At 37.5% G+C, this 17451-nt stretch overlaps 1 protein-coding gene across 3 annotated transcripts in view; it reads right to left on the bottom strand.

The window, feature by feature from the left end:
• Window positions 1-16576, bottom strand: part of ANK3 (ankyrin 3) — a 221425-nt gene extending 204849 nt beyond the window's left edge. For all 3 annotated transcript variants that reach the window (XM_024765198.1, XM_024765201.1, XM_024765200.1), the window contains exons 1-6: window positions 16479-16576; window positions 15889-15987; window positions 15582-15680; window positions 7696-7794; window positions 2445-2630; window positions 466-564 (exon numbers count right to left, since the gene is read on the bottom strand). In XM_024765198.1, coding sequence (XP_024620966.1) covers window positions 466-564; window positions 2445-2630; window positions 7696-7773 — 363 coding nt within the window. In that variant the 5' untranslated portion in view covers window positions 7774-7794; window positions 15582-15680; window positions 15889-15987; window positions 16479-16576. The remainder of the gene's footprint in view (window positions 1-465; window positions 565-2444; window positions 2631-7695; window positions 7795-15581; window positions 15681-15888; window positions 15988-16478) is intronic.
• Between the last annotated feature and the right edge of the window lie 875 nt (window positions 16577-17451).

The raw sequence follows: 17451 nt of genomic DNA, 5'->3' as shown, positions 1-17451 counted from the left end.
GGGGACAGAAGATAAGAGCGAAAGGTGGCCTCTATTATTTGGGTTCTAAAGTCTGGGCCTTATCCAGACATTCCAAACTCATTCCCACCTGGAAGATCGAGACCCTGATTTCTAGAGCACTGTTAGTGCCATCCGACCCCTTTCTACAGTCTCAGAAATTTCAACTTGGGGGACAGTGTGTAGTGTTCAGTCATCATTATTTAAATCACATTTTCTATATATTCACTTAGATATTTATCACCCACCCCTACTCCCGACCCCGATCTTAGTTTTCTTTTCCTCCTAGGAAATAGGCACACCCGTATGCAAGCAAGAAAACGCACTAGGATAAGGAGACATCACACCTTCCACTGACTGGGAGGGCCCTTGGAGGTCAACTGTCTTGACCTCCTCCTCATGTTGGGGCAGGAGGGTTAAGAATCGTTTCAAATGCTTGAAGCGCACATCAGACCGCAGCACTCTTACCCGCGCGGTGAAGTCCACGGCTGCCGCTCGGTTTAACAGCAATGTGGCGACGTTGATATTTCCATAGTGAGCAGCTATGTGGAGTGGAGTGAAGCCACTCTGGAAAGAAAACAGAGCAGACGTTCAGCTGATTCCTGCCGGCCCCTTGCCTGACATGTTAATACCATAACCCTGCCCAGATAAAAACGGGGAAGCAAAATACGCTGAGGTCCACATTCCATTCTGTACTAGGTTTCTTTCCGTTAGTGCCAATTGCTCATAGGATTTCAAAGAGATGCCAAACTCACGGGCAGAGGAATAGCCAGGGAGGAACCAAGGGTGGAGACTGAGCCATTTTAGTAATCCAGGAACAGAACTACACAGAAGCCAATGTTTCCAAAAGTTAAAATAGGGATGACAAGAAATATCTGGACAGCTCAAAGAAAGTTCGATTAGTACCACTGTTTTATCATTCATAGGATCGTCCATTGAAACTCTGTCAAAATTTAACTTGCTTTATATATTCAATGTAGAGTCAAATGAACGAACGGTAAAAGCCAATCTTAATGATGAAAGCAATTTGGGGGGAAGAGGGACTATTACACATTGGTCTTGAATCGTGGTGAACGCATTTCATGAAGAAATCGACAAGCTGGTCTCTTCAGTAGCAAATGCCTACTCGAGAACACGTTTTTCTGGATCATTCATACCAAGGTCATTTTACTTCCTTAAAAAAAGTGCTAAAACATGCAGCGATTCACTTAGTCCCCAAAGATTTAAACCTTATAGGAACTAGATGCATTTCTAAATTGTTAGCAAGCTTCTCAGCCATGCTAGCGATCTGACTGACTCTTGTCAATGGTGGGTCATATGTGTGCCCTTCTGAGGTAACTTTCATCTTGCTGACACCACTGAGGGTAAGTGTCATGCAGAACTCTAGAGAACCAATCCTAGATGAGTAGAATGACAGGGTTGTCTGCAGCTTTAGGTACAGCTGATAAGTTTCTCAAGTGTCAAAACGCTTCGTGTCACAGAACGCTATTGAAATACCCTTAAGTTTCAAGGCTTCCTCATACTTCCTTTCAAACACCAGGTTCAGCTGCAGAAAGCCCTGGTAATCAGACTACTATCTTCCCTGGCACATGCTACTTTGAGGGCGGGGGTATAAAGCAGGTATCTAGCCTACAGAAGGCAATGCAAAGAAGAAGGGAAAGAAATGAGGTAGCAGCTCTAGGAAATGGGAAAATGATGATGCAGATATATATCATATGTACACGTATATATATATATATATATACCTCTGTTGTTCTATTCACCACCATCTAGGTTAACACATTTGGAAGCAAGGAGGAGGAAAAAATGAACGGTTAGTTTGCTGTCGGTGATAATGGGTGGCAGAAAGCTCATGACAGCTAAGTGACGAGGGTGAAAGCTCTGATGGAAGCACGATAGGCACAGAAAGAAAGCTAGACTGAATGAAGGCCTATGTGACGGCCTATTCCAAATGCCACATTTCCTCCACCGAGACTTGCAAGTGTCCAGACAATGGGAGTTGTTGGCTGGGACCCTGGCTGCTGCATGGTTTCCACAGCTGATCAATACTCAGTGCATTGCCTACCGTCTGAGATAGCAACCAAAGGTTGACTTTGTGCACACCGTGGCTAGCATTTTGTAATTTTTCACCTTGATGTTTGAGCTGACGTGTTAACTACAGTAAAAATATATGTTCAAAGGAAGGACACTGTTGGGTACGTATCGATTGATTTCTTTTGAGGTGGCCTCCATGTTAGCACACATAGGGCAGCACCCACAGTTCCCTCCCAGCTTTAGATGCCAAGGGCGGGGGATGTGCCTTCGGCTGGATGACTTGGGCGCTTGATTTTACTCCTTTCAGTGCAGTTAAGTGTTTGGCATAAGCTCCAAAGGGAGCCCAGGCATTCTTCACATTTGGGTGCCTAACACAGGATGCTGCACGAGGGGCTCGTTTCCCAGGTCCTCACCTTCGACTCTACATCTGCATTGTTGTCGTTCTGCAGCAGCAGGGCGGCAGCTTTCGTGTCATCTTTCCTGGCAGCGATGTGAAGAGCTGGAAGACGCACTTTTCCTTTCGTGTCGTTTTCTAGCAGGAGTGACACTACTTGATCGTGACCTTGTTGCAAAGCTACTGCCAACGGTGTGAAGCCATCCTGCGAACAGATGGATGGGTCAAGACTGGTCTCTATGGATATTTTCTTCTTCATTAACAAATAAGAAGGTGACCGACTGACCAAATGTCAATTTTTGTTCGGGGTTATTAAAGCTAACGAGTACTCAAGTAGACATATATGTGGAAAGAAATTTAAAACGACACATATACCAAAGCAGGAAATAATTTAAAAATTTGTAATAAGTTTATGGGTTTCTTTCTGTGGAAAAAGTGGGTAAATTTTGAAAGTCCTACCTAAACAAGAAAAAGACGGCAGAATTTCAGTATCCATAAAATAATCTCAGCGAAAACAATTACCTCTCGGGTTAAATCCAGGCAAATTTTTCAAAGGAGTTCATTTAAATAAGCTGTAAACATTTCCACTGATAATTTAAAACTGTTTTATCCAGTACCTTGTTGCCTAGCATATCCTATCTGCTTCATCACTGTACCTTGTGGCCTAGCGTATATCTGGTGCTCAATTAGTATATGTGAATTAATGAGCTATACTCACTGCTGTTTTAAGGAAGATATACATGAAAGACTCACGGTTTCTCAGACCAATGAAAGAAAGGATCATACAAAATGTGACTAAAGGCAATTCAGACATACACACACATCTATACATTGAGTGTTCCCACTGTATGGCCCCGGGACTTGACAAAGAGAAGACAGCTACAGATTTCACTGTGGTTAATTAATTTGTGGATGGTCTGCTGACTGTAGAACACATAGTACAGAGCAGAACATCCCAGGACTGGCTCCCAAATTTTAATTCTGCAATGCTTTCATTATCACACACTCAAAAGAACATTTCAAAATTATTTTTACTAGACAATTGGCAAGTAAGTTACTTATTATTTTATTCGGGTCATGGTATTTTAGATCTGTAGTCCCTGTGGCACAAATCGAGGGCTGCTCTGATGGAGGAGCGCTTATAAGGGAGAAAGAAAAATCAGAATTACTTGCATACTCATGTCTTGTTGGCTTTCCTAAAAGACCACTTTCACCATTGTATTCCTTGCTGGAAAACACCTACCACTCCTACCACTTATTTGGCTGAATGCAAATCAGCACACTTATATTCAAGGATGTGTAAAATATTGGCCCCAAGCGCCTAAGTGACAGTATTGCCCAGGCTCTTCTCGTACAAATCATCTCCATTCTCCTTACTAACTGTGGACGTGCGGACCATCCCCACCCTGGCTTCTAATCTCAGGCTATTTGCTGCACCCTGAAATGTCCTCCTTGTTCTACATACACAAATTCTGTCTATGCTCCAAGCCTCAAGATCTGGCTGAAGTTCCACTTGCCGCTTTCAACTTTTCCAAGAAGACCCAAATAAGGAAGAGGATGAGCATTAATGCAGCCGGAAGGACATTCCCTGCAACCATATGTAAGATAATGGAGAAAGGCTGCATACGACCTGGACGTCATCAAAATGATATCACAGGTTACACTGAGGGACATAACGTTTAGAGTGTAATTTAATGTTATGGGAAAAGGAATCTACATAACCATGTAAATATATGATCTCATTTTCATTAAGATAAATGTGTGCGCTGTGAACATGGACAAAAAAATCTGGATGAATAAACAGAATGTTATCTCTAGGGAAAATTAACCATGGCTTTTTCTTCTTTTTGCTTTTTATTGTACTTTCTCATTTATTTAATATATTACTTTTGAAAAAAAAAGAGAAAAATACATTTAAAAAAATGGAATGGTGAAAGGAAAATTGTGTATTAAGAGTTAACATTGCATCTCACTTTTAAAACCTGAGCAAAACCTAAGGGGTAAAAATGACAGCTCACTTCTGTTCTGCAGCAAAATGAAATGGCTACATTTCCACTGATAGGAATTTTTCAATCCACAGGGCCTATACATAAAGGAAACTACCTTGCACCAGAAAATCAACTGCAGCTGAGACATTAGCACTGACAAGAATGTGCTTCCTGCACAAACCAATTAAAGACACAAAGTACCAGCCCTAAGGTGTTAACAGCTAAAATTAGCAGCTCTAGATTTTGTTTCCAAACCAAGTTTAAATGCTTTGGTTTGCTCTGTACAGTTATTCTTAAGAGAAAAATACAAGCCGAAAGGAAACGTGATAGGAGCTCCTTGAGAAACTTCACTGCCTTGTGGACTGTCTGGCACATAATAGGTGCTTAATAATTACTTGTGCCATATAAGTGAACAAATAAATTTACCTCATGCTTCAAAATTTTGATTAGCGAAAGAAGGAAGATATCCATGGAAAAGAAGGAAGATATACATGGAAAAGATATAAATGTAGTACACAGTAATACAGGAAAGGTTTCGAAAACCACAACCATGCCAAAGACTCGATACATATATACAAGGTACATATGGAAGAAAAAAATGTATTGATGGACCTTGGCAATATCACATCATATAATAAATTAAAAATCCTATTAAAATTTTTCCATCTAAGGAATCCTTTCATTGCTCACTACTGTTCATTCTGTAAATACAGACTTCTGTATAAATGATACCAATATTATTGCAAATCGTAGTTAGAACACTGTGTGAATGAAACATCTTATTTCTTGCTGTTCTTTTTAGTCTCTAGTACTAATAATCCAAAAGAAGAGATAAAAATTCAGTCAAAGCTTCAAATAGCTCTAGATAATCAGATAGATGTTGTTTATATAGTGATGTACTAGTACCCTCATGAAGACATGGATGTGATTTGTTCTTAGAACATTCATTCATTCATTTATTTTTTAAAGCTACCAAAACCGCCCCCCCAAAACCTCTTGAAATTAATATAAAGGAGTAAAAAAGAAATCTATCTGTATTATCTATCTATCTATCTACATATCTCTATCTACATTTCTATCTATATCTATCATCTACATATCTATCTACATATATATCATCTATATACCTATCTACCTACCTGTCTACATATCTACCTATCTATATATCTATCTACCTACCTATCTATGTACATATATACCTATCTACATATCTCTATCTATCTACATATCTATCATCTACATATCTATCTACCTATCTAGATATATATCATCTACATATCTATGTACATTATCTATCTATCTATCTACCTACCTATCTTCTTGCTAAAAGATTGAATTAGTTGTTTAAGGATTTCATACAATATTTCTTTTTACTTGGTTGTAGTGCCTCTTTTGGGGCCTTGAAAGCTTAAAAAAAATTGGAGAACTCAGTGAGTTACTGATAATTAGCTGACAAGTTAACTCTAATCTATTAGCAGTTAATTGGGTTTATATTCGCTTCTAAAGGAGAGATCCTTGATGCTCTGTCCATCGCAGCCTGAAAATGAATACTACCTGTCCTTCACAGACGAAAACAGTACTAAGGAATTGCTGTCATCAGGACATTTATATTATTTCGTATTTCCATCCAAAAATGCGAATGGGTTTCCTCTTCTACAACAACCTCTGCTGCCCATTCTCCCTGCAAAGCCTGATGAGACCTGCGCTTCTTCGTCTTTGAGGGACTCACTCAGGCTACTTCCTCCCAGTGTGAGGATGGGCCCTGCTCGACGTCCACAAATGTTGGTTCCTTTGTTATTTCTTACCGAGCTCTAAGGATATTATTGTTTAAAAATACATTCTCAAGATAAAAATCACCAAGAGAACTGAAGGGTATGAAGTGAAAAGTAAGGCTCCCTCCTAATTTTCAGAATAAACCATTGGTAACAATACACTACGGACATTTTCTTGTATCAGTACATACAGTCTTGTCTCCTTGCTAATAGTGCAGAAGAGCATTTTACTGTGTAAGTAGAGCCATATTTATCCAATGACTTCCCTATTTGTCCTTCCTAGTTTTTAAAAAATTGTCATTAGTAATCATTTGTTGAGCTTCTTATATAATAACTATTTTTTTGCGTTATCTTCTAATATATGTGACAGAAATTCTTTGAAGTGGAATTGCTATGTAAAAAAGGTGTATAAATACTAATTTTGATAGTTATTGCTTCTGCAAAAGTGTTGCAACCAATTGTCAACTTCACCAATAAGGTAGTTAAGTTCCAATTTTTTCTACCCCTTGAATTTCTTCCCCATCCCGTGGGCAAAAGACTGGATCTCATTCTTTATCTGATTAATAAATTAATACTTCTTTGACTTTGAGGGAGGGTGAGGTATTTTAAACATTTATAGTTATTTGCATTTCTTTTTGTGTGAACTGCCTCTTCATTTACTTAGTGGTTTCCCCTGAAGGCATACTCTCAAAAAAAAATGGTGAGGTTATATGCAATCCCTGTATTGTCATCTTTCTTGTGCCATTCAGGAAATACTTCAGAATGAAAGTCAGAGGAGTGGTATTATGACAGGGATAACCCTATATCTGTTCTAATTCATTGTTTTGTTAAAAATAAAGAATACCCAAACGTTGGTCCTTTATTATTAGCAATAGATTTCTAGTGATACACTTTACAAGGGATTACCATCTTCCATCCAAATTAGTTTAAAAAATAAACTGTATTACATAAAACAGTACCAGTGACTTAAATAACTTTTTATTTTTAAATAACTCCTCTATTCCTGACTGCAAATGTTTTTTTTAAATACCACTTTTATCTAGTATTTAAAAATGCGTACTAGTTTTGTTTAGAAGTGAGTTTAATTAGTTTACTTTAGAAATATATAAATCCAATCATTATACTTATGCTAGCTTAAATTTGGAAAAAACCAGATTTAAAACTTATGTTTTATCACAAAAATATTTCAAAACAGTGGCTGCTTTTGAGGGAAAATTGTAAGAAGCAGATACGTGTTCTCAAGCAAATATGTAAATAGTAAATAAACAGCTCAGTTATAGGGTAGAGCCAGGCATTTAAGAGCAGAGAGGGTATCTCTGCAATGGAAGATTCTTGAAAAAGACTAGGAATAGAGTTTTCTAATATATTTCATAAAACCTTGCGAGCCCACACGTTAATATACATCTGCAATGACATACCAGTGAGACAAATTCTCAATTTATAGCTTCAGGTTGATAAAATGCCCTATAAACATATGAACTTACCCATGGAAAGAACCAAAGAGTCTTACCTCCGTGGCCAGGCTCTGGCTTGCACCATTGTCAAGGAGAAACTTGACAACTTCCAGGTGGTTCTCCTGGGCCGCCATATACAATGGTGTGAAACCATTCTGCAAAATAAGAATTTAAATGTTTGTGGCTTTTTAAAGCAAATCTATCCTTCCACTGTACTGATGATATTATATATTCCAGGAAATCTCACACGTAATGATTTTAATAGTTTAATATATTCATATTTATTAGAAAACCTAAGCACCATGATTTAAGCAGAATGTATAATTCACAATTATACTTCCTAATTCATAATTTGAGTGTGGTTCATTGCTACTTGTCTAAGTATAATTCATACCAATACACCCACTTTAGATAAATATGCACCTTCATTTAACCATCAACTACTTACTGAGTGTTTACCATGAGTAAAGGATTTTACTAGACGCCATGAGAATATGCAGAAAAATACATTTGGTCATTGTCCCAACGAATCTTTTTTTATCCCAAGCAATAATTATGTACCTTAAATAAAATATGTAATACTTTTACATAAAATTAAACACCTGAAATAGCTCCTACTTTGGAAAGAATTTATATTAATTTCCTACAGCTTCAAACTTACCACAGACGGGGTGACTGAGAACAAAGGAAAGAACAGCAATTTGAAAAGGGTATATCTTCAACTTTAAAGTCGAATTCTATTAGTAGTCTACTCTTTATAAGTATCCGTCCTTGCATTTTTTGCAAAGACGTGCTCAGAATACATACACACACATTCATATATTATATATTCTATTGTACATCTTTGTCTGAAATGTGCCCAACTGCCAAGGAACTTGGAAGCAAATGAATACATCCATCTTAAGCTTCTTAGTAAAAATATGCTGCATGTATGTTTGTTCTCTAAAACAATGTATTTCACATCTATGAAATACTTAATATTTAAAAAAACTTATTGTAAGATATATACACCAAAACAGGTATTTTTCAAACTATAATAAATTCTCTTTGAATAAGCTTTTCAGAATTCAGTCCTATTTAACTGAATGATCTGGAAATTTTGTTGTTTATATTATGCAATCTCCAAGAATAAATGTAAATACATTCTAAATTAAATGTTACCAAACATTACTCAAAACTTTGTGATTCAAAAGGTTTAGGTTAATTACCATAAGTATTAATTACTATATGATGAATAACATAATTCAGCCTCTGGTAACCTCACTTTTTTGGCTTATACCTCAGAATTAGGAAATAAGTTAAAAATATTCTTGATAAAAGTATTACACGTAACAAATCTACCATAGCATATATACTTTATTCATCAGAGAGTTCCTCTATTCTACTTATTCTATTTTACACATAAATGTAATAAACTAGGTTATTGGGCTGCCAAGCTCAAGATTAGAGACACCAAATTAGAGGCAGTGGAATATGACACAGTAGTCAAGCTTCTTCCTTTTAAATTATTTACCTAGTCACATCACTAAGTTCACTGCGGCTTTGTTCTGTTATGAAAGATTTTATCAATTTTAAACATGAAACCTGAAAAAACTGCAACCCAATGTGTGTGTGTGTGTGTGTGTGTGTGTGTGTGTGTGTGTGTGTGTGTGTGTGTGTCTGCGTGGGTTTCATCTCTGTCACTCTTCCCAGAGCTATGAAGGAACCTGAAAGCTGTTTAGGATACCCTTTATCGTACTGCTATTTTCTCATTTTCTTATCTGACCAAAATGAAAGATTGTTTAATCCTTGGCTGATTTAAATATCTCTTAACCAAAAAAAAGGAAAAATATTAAAAAGAAAAGAAAGGTGAAAACCAGCGTGGATTTTTATCACTCTATGAACTGAGTATATATCTTGCCACATCACCCAAAATTTCCAGATGGAAGATTCAGATTTTATGAGTAAAGTCCTTAAGGAAAAATTCCAAAATGGATGTCATTCTCTCGGACATAAATATCAAGTAGATAATATATGTCAGTGGATCCTCAACTTCAGGGCAGAGGTCTGCTGTAGTTCAAGTTACCTAAGAAACGCTGGTTCACAGCCCAGTGTACCTGCCCTGTTCTGGAGGAAACCTGCCAGAACCAAGCAAACATTTCATGACGCCTGAAGGAAACCCCAAACTAGGCACTGAGGTTTAGGAGATGCTGTTCTTACAGACCTAGAGCTTCCAAAGAGTGGTTCTTAAGAAATACAACTTTTAGATCACTCCGTGTGCCCTTTCCACAATGGCAGAGAATGAAATGTGTACAACTGGAATTTCTCAGAAATAATATGTAGACACAGGTCACAGCAAGATGGGGCTCTGTAGTGAATAGTTCCCACAATAGATTTTCTTCTTGTTTTTTGAGTGCTTGCCATTGTACTGCTATTACTCGAAAGCTGGTCATTTTCTGGATGGTCATTCTTTCATATTGTTTCATTTTTATATATTTTTATGGATATATAATTCACACACCAAAAAACTCACTCTTCCAAAGTGTAAAATTTAGTGTTTTTTTAAGTCTGTTCACAAAGTTGGGCAACCATCCCCACCATCTCACTCCAGAACATTCCATCACCTCATAAAGGAACCCTGGACCATTAGTATTCATTCCTCATTTGCCCCTCCTCATGTCCTCTGGCAACCACTCATCTGCCTTCCATCTCGATGGATTGGTCTGTAGTAAAAATTTCACGTAAATGGAATCATCCAGTATATGGCTTTGAATGGTCTCATTCTACTTCTGCTGACCATATTGACAAAATGGTTTTGGCGAGGCCTCCATAGTGGAAATTTCAATTTTACACTGGGTATTTGAGTGTGTGTGTTTGTGTATTTTGGTCCCTTCCTTTGGCAGTATTGTTTCTGTTTTCTTTAGAGGAACTACATCTTCACGGATGTGTAGGTAGGACTTGTCTTGGTTGGACTTTGAAGTAAACTGGCCTGCCCTTCTTCAACCACAGGGTGGACGCACGTGCGGCACGCCTCTCCTTGCTCTTCCACGTCTATTCTACGTCCTTCTCAATTCTCTTTTCTACCAAATCTCCCCTCCCCACCCTCGAATGGCCTGTAGGGACTGTATCAAAGGGCAACCTTACCCTTTAGCTTCTGATTAGGTTCTCTCACTCCAACTACCTAGTTTCCAAAGCTTTCTGAAAGCTTCTTTAGCCTTCTATTCTATGGGTTCCTCATATAATTCCAAATTGCTGAAGTTATTTGGATGAAAGCAATAGAAACTAACACGAATTAATACAAATTTTGTGTATTGGGAAAGGATCAACAAGGCGTGAGAACACGTACACACTAGATATGGTTCTAGGAAGATAATTATAAGCGTCTTTTTGAAAGAGTGAATAAAAATATTACCATTACTCTCTAGTGCAAAGAGGGTTAAGGCACAAGTAATCCAGTGTGGATGACCTAGAGCTGTAATGATTTTTCATGAAATAGTACCTGGATTTGGAAGATGGTAATATTTCAGAAAGAATGTTATTTTTCTCCTAAGAGAAAAAAGTACATCACTGGTTTTTTATTAATTCCCTAACTTAGGAAATTTCCAAAACAAAGAGCTGACCAAAAAGGAACATATGGGTGGCCCAATTTACATTTGCTTTTCTGTAGCAACAATACACTGAATTCTCAAAAGGCTCAAGACTGAGTATGCTTTTTGATGTCTGATTTTATCCAATATCTTCAGTACCTTCTGCTCTGATTATGCTGTTATTGTAAGTATTGTGGTGTTATCGTAAGTATGCAAAGTTGCAGACTTATAGTTTTATAGACCGTACTGAGGCATGCTACCTAATACCCACTAAAATAAAACAAAATAAAATAAAAATGAAATGAAACAATATAAATAAGGGCTTAAATTTCATCCATGCAATTTTATCCATCCTAGTTTCCTCCAACCAAGCCTTTGTATATCATAAAGTGCTGTTATTAATTAAAATGTCAAGGGCATGGTGATATATTTGTACTGATTTACATAAGGTACTAATTTTTGTGAAGACTGTTTACATCAGAGGTGTGCTATTAGTTTAAAGGTCAGAAAGGCTCTATCTGGACCACACCCATTGTCTGACTTCACCAGGACCTGACCTCTCCCCACCCATAGGAAACATTAAAAAACCCAGAATGGGGCTTCCCTGGTGGCGCAGTGGTTGAGAGTCCGCCTGCCGATGCGGGGTACACGGGTTCGTGCCCCGGTCCGGGAGGATCCCACATGCCGCGGAGCGGCTGGGCCCGTGAGCCATGGCCGCTGAGCCTGCGCGTCTGGACCCTGTTCTCAGCAACGGGAAAGACCATAACAGTGAGAGGCCCGCGTACCGCAAAAAAAAAAAACAAAAAAAAAAACAAAAAAAAACACCCAGAAAGACCACGGAAGCATTGGTTTAATTAAAGGGTTTTGTCTTTGTTAAAACCACTGTGAAAACCTGTCAATTTAGAATACTTTGATAGTTAAAAATATTATACGAAACAGACTTTGCTTCTTTATAAACATAGTTGGTACCTTATATTATGGAATAAAGACAGAGAAGGAGAAAAGCGTAAGGGATGTCATTTGACATGGCAGTTTGAGACTTTTCAAGAGCAAACACTGTTAATCATTGTTGTACTTCGTATAAAGTATTAAGAACTTAGTAGAGTTAAGAAGTTAGGAATCGTAGTAGAGTTCTTTAAAATCACAATTTAGTTATCTAATCCAATTTCTTTCTTAGGGTAGGCCTAAATGATTCCTGGAATGTTAAGTAATATAAGAAAGAGTTAACTAACTTATTAAGACCTAAGATCAAGGCAATGACAAAAATTATTACGAGAACATCCACAAATTCCTAGTGTATAGAGCCTCAGTTCATCAGAACTTGATACTGTCCCATGCCATTTTTATTTTCAAGGAGAATTTTTATATTTAAGGAAGGTGAGGGGCTCTCTTTATGCTGTTTCTTGTTGGCTATTAAATATTGTCTATAGGATAAAATTTCACTTAGATAGGGATACACTCAGCGGCCATGGCTCACGGGCCCAGCCGCTCCGCGACATGTGGGATCTTCCCGGACCGGGGCACGAACCCGTGTCCCCCGCATCGGCAGGCGGACTCTCAACCACTGCGCCACCAGGGAAGCCCGGGATACACTTTGTTGAATAATAATATTCCTGGGATGTTTTATGTTCTGCCACCAAATGGAATTTCACTGCATTTCATGGCATTATTGCTTGCTGTTCTTTAAAGTTCCTTTTGAAAAGTTGCTACCAGGAATTATCTTTGAAACTCCATTCTGCTTCATGGTGATCTCATTACTTATCCTGTCCACAGAACGATGCAGTTCAGAAAGCTTCTGGGGGCAGGTGTCCAGAGGAAAGGGGGGCAGGTTTTCTGTCAAGTGGGTGGCTGGGTATTCCAAGCACAGCTGCAAGGAACAGAGAATTTCACAGCCCACGTTCTCCTTCCACACTTCATCATCAGGAGAGGATGTGTATACATTGAAATCAAATATGGTTAGGATTTTATTTCGACTACAGCTTCTCCCAGACATTTCAGAGAAGGTTTAAAACCACGCCTCCTCTGAACATTAGTCATGAATGTACATAATGTTGAAAAGAAGGGAAGGTTAATTTTTCCCTCCCTTGGGGGGGAAGATAGGAAAATGAAAATGGACTCAAGAGTTTTCCCACTATCTCAGAGCTTAACGCTAGCTATTTTCTAAGTAAAAAATTACAGGGGCATTTAAAAATAATTGGTTGAAAACCACAATGCTCCCCTTGTGGTCAGCTGGTCTGTATTTCTCTTCAAGTACCATACGTGTCACTATTCAACTTTATATCACTCCTTTCTGGAAAAGCTTTATTACTGTAAGTGAGCTAGCAAAGGGAATCAGCACAGGTGGCATAGACCATGTAACAAATGCCCAACCATGGGGAACTTAGAGGTTAGACCAATTGTACAAGAAATCATGCGGTCGCAAGTGCAGTGCCGTTTCTTTTCCACGACACTGTTATTCAATGGCATCAGAGCTTTCAGCGCTACAGCGGGAGTAACAAGGGAGAGAATCACTATGATTCTGTGGACCCATAAAATATAAGAGGCTCCTGTTATCCAAAGATAATCAGTACTTGAAAAGACTGAAGAAGTCAAGTGCATTTAAAGTGGGGATCAAAAGGCCGCAGTAAATAATTTAAAGAGTTAGATTGAGACTTCATCTTGAAAGAGAAAAGCAGACATTGTAAAAATGACTTTATGTGATTTAACAAAAGGTAGGTTACAACTGCATTCATGTACAGGTTCTCAGAGTGAATGAAGACTAAACCAACTATGATTCTGGGGGAGAAGATGTATGATGTTCTTCCAACAGAATTGTATGACGGCTTGACATCCTTCACTTTTTATTTTCAGAGCATAAGCAAAAAGATAGTCCTTTTGCAAAAACTACTTGGGAACCGAAGGCCTCACCTAATTTTTCTTCTTCATTTAATCTTTTGATTTTTCAAATCATTCGAGTTTGAAACACTGTCAGGAAATCATCCAAATTCTTCACACAGTCTGGGCAACTACTGCCAGAAAGTCACGACACCACAGCAGTCCGCCAGCGTCACTCTCCCTGACTTCATGAAATCCTACATCTTTTGCAAAACTTGCAGCTTTGTTCTACAGTCAATTGGTTCAAAATCTAATACCCTGGGGTAGATACTGATGAACCAGGATAGATGTCAGCCTTCAGCTGGGAGGAATGTTTGAGTAGGGACCAGTTTTAACAACGGTCAGGTCCTTAGAGATGATCACACTAAGTGAAGTAAGTCAGAAAGAGAGAGACAAACACCATATGATGTCACTTATATGTGGAATCTAAAATACGACACAAATGAACCTATCTATGAAACAGACTCACAGACATGGAGTCTGTTTCGTAGATAGGTTCATTTGTGTCGTATGTGACATACGTAAGTGACATCATATGGTGTTTGTCTCTCTCTTTCTGACTTACTTCACTTAGTGTGATCAATACCCTTGATAAACCATAATGGAAAAGAATGTGAAAAAGAATCACTTTGCTGCACAGCAGAAATTAAAACACTGTAAATCAACTATACTTCAAAAATTTTTTTAAAAATGGTCAGGTCCTAAGTGGATATTTGTACGTTATGATGGTGTTTGCTCTTCTACACAAGCTCACATCTGTGGGGACATGAATAGTAATGAATAATTTGGATAATAAGGACCTATATTTTTAGAACAATAAAGTGAACTTAATTTTTTTAGACTCAAAGTCTGCCAAATGATAATCTATTGGTATTTTCCTTAGAACTTCATGGAAGATTCTGAGAGCTTGTAGGAGGATCTTCTGAATGAATTATCAGTGTATATGCATTACTAACAATCTGGAAATTTTAAACTTCGGGGATTTTAAAGTTTCTTCTGCTTGTTTTTTTTCCTTTTAATCTGTTTCAGGGAACAACGATGATGCCTGAGTTAGTAAACAGGAATTAACTAGTGTCTTCCCTTTTTTAACTAGATAAAGCACCGACATATTCTGAACTTCTAAGGGCATTTCCTCTTTTATAGGCCTCCTCATTTCCTTTGTCTGTGAGTAAATACTGAGACTGGATCTGAGCTAACATCATAAAACAGAATAAGTCTCTACATTACAGAGGTCCTCTAATCACTTGTGTCTATGACTACTAGCCATACATACCAGTTTTACAGATGGATGCCTTTTAAAAACCTCTACATCTCACACAAAGAGTACTGCAAGTGAGGATATACATGAAATCGAATAATCCAGAATAATATGGTTATTCATGGGATATAGCTCTTAAGTATTATATTCTTAGAAGATACATAGACCAAGCAAGCACCTGACCCAGAACATTGTTTGGGAACCATTATAACAACATTTCTTGGCAGTAGAGCTGTAGGCTTACCTGGGATTGGGCATTGACATTGGCTCCATTTGTAACCAAGACCTTTACCACCTCTGCTTGCCCTGCCAAAGATGCTATATGCAACGCTGTGTTTCCTTTCTGTAAAACAAAAGGCAAGATACATGAGCTCACCCATCTTTCTGTCTACTTTCAACATTTTACAATATATCAAATCCCTCTATAAGTTCCCCAAAGAGAACAAGGTTGACAGGTATCTCATGAGAAGCGTGCCCCAATTCTTATCGAGGGCTGAATTCTCACTAAATTGGGCAATTGATATAAAAAGCACAAAATGTGTCATACTGACCTTTGTAGCTGCATCCACGTTGGCTTCTCTCTGTAGCAGCTCAGAAACAACTTCTACATGGCCTTCTTTGGAAGCAAGATGGAGAGCATTCAACCCATTCTGATTAAGTGAAGGGAAAGCTTTACTCAGCAGGTTGAAAACAGAAGAGTAAACAGTCAACCGAGAACTCTGAAGAGTTCCCACCAACAACCACTTGTATGTGTTTAGTGTAGGAACTTGAATTAGGAATAAAAGTACTCGTGGCAATTAGATAGGTTGTTCTGATGTCATTACGTACTAAATTTTAGGAATTAGTTATTAAAGCATACATATCTACATTTCTGAATGCTTCTCTAACAAAGCAGAGAATAACTTGATAATTCAAGCTGGAGACATTTAATAGAAAACACTGACAAAAAAGAGAAAGTCTTGGTAATATCTAACGAAAGATTTAAGGAGTTTGAAGTCTGGATTTTTAAAATTTTATCTAAAAACTTAAATAACCATTGTAAAGCAATTATACTCCAATAAAGATGTTAAAAAATAAAAAATAAAATAAAAAAATAAATAAAATAAAAACTTAAATAACAACAACAATCACCACAACTAACCTGATTGCAAATGTTGATGTCGACTCCATTTTTTATGTAGTCAAGGGCCTTTTCTAAGTGTCCGGCTCGAGCTGCTCTTAAGTAACTTGCATTGGCATCCGACTGAATAAATAAGAAAAAACGTGTTGATGAAAAAAGGAAACTAATATGCATGTTGCTAACTATGCAGAATTATTGTCCAAACTAAAACGGAAGTAAAACTGAGATTTGTTTCAATTGAACTATTTTATTTCTAACGTGAAAACACTAATAAAAGGTCTTCATAAAGTCACCAGGAAAAGTACAAATTCTTCCAAAGTTAGTTTCAAGTGTATAAAGTTACCCCTTCTGTGATGTCATAACTGATTCTGAACCGAAAGAGAAAATTTCCATGATGTGTAGGTACGTTAAATCAACACACAATTTCATGAAAGTTAAGAAAAATCCTGTAACTTTCTGGTAGTTACATTATTATAAACCTCACTGTTCTCTTTAATCAGAAATTTAATTATACAGATGTTGAACTATAAGGCTACACCTGAAACTCATATAATTAAAAAAAAAAAGAAATTTAACATCTACTCCATTCTTTTGTACCTCTCCAACCTTTCAATTAATAGCTTCACGAATACATTTAATGTCACACTAGTTTAACAGGAATTTGTGGGTAATGATGTTCTCTTGAATTTTCCTGCAGGACATAGCCATGTGTTGGAACACAGACTATCTGAAAAGCATTCATTTATAAATGTCTACACAGTTTGTGAAGCATACTTTCCATATATTTTCAAGCTAGCTAAATCCACAGCGTGCAGAAAACTTTATCAGAAGCAGTAGCAGGTTCAAACAAAGAAATATATACACATTTTAAAAACAACAAAAGCCAAGCCTGTAATTCATTCACCGAAAGCATACAACTCTGAACTACTGCTACACTCTAGTGCCTACAATTACGCAGCTGAAATCATCTACTATTGAAATTTTTAATAGAAAG

Source organism: Neophocaena asiaeorientalis, unplaced genomic scaffold (assembly GCF_003031525.2).
Source record: "Neophocaena asiaeorientalis asiaeorientalis breed wild unplaced genomic scaffold, Neophocaena_asiaeorientalis_V1.1 scaffold183, whole genome shotgun sequence".
Classification (NCBI taxonomy): Eukaryota; Metazoa; Chordata; class Mammalia; order Artiodactyla; family Phocoenidae; genus Neophocaena; species Neophocaena asiaeorientalis.
This window is presented reverse-complemented; position numbering and strand designations above follow the sequence as displayed.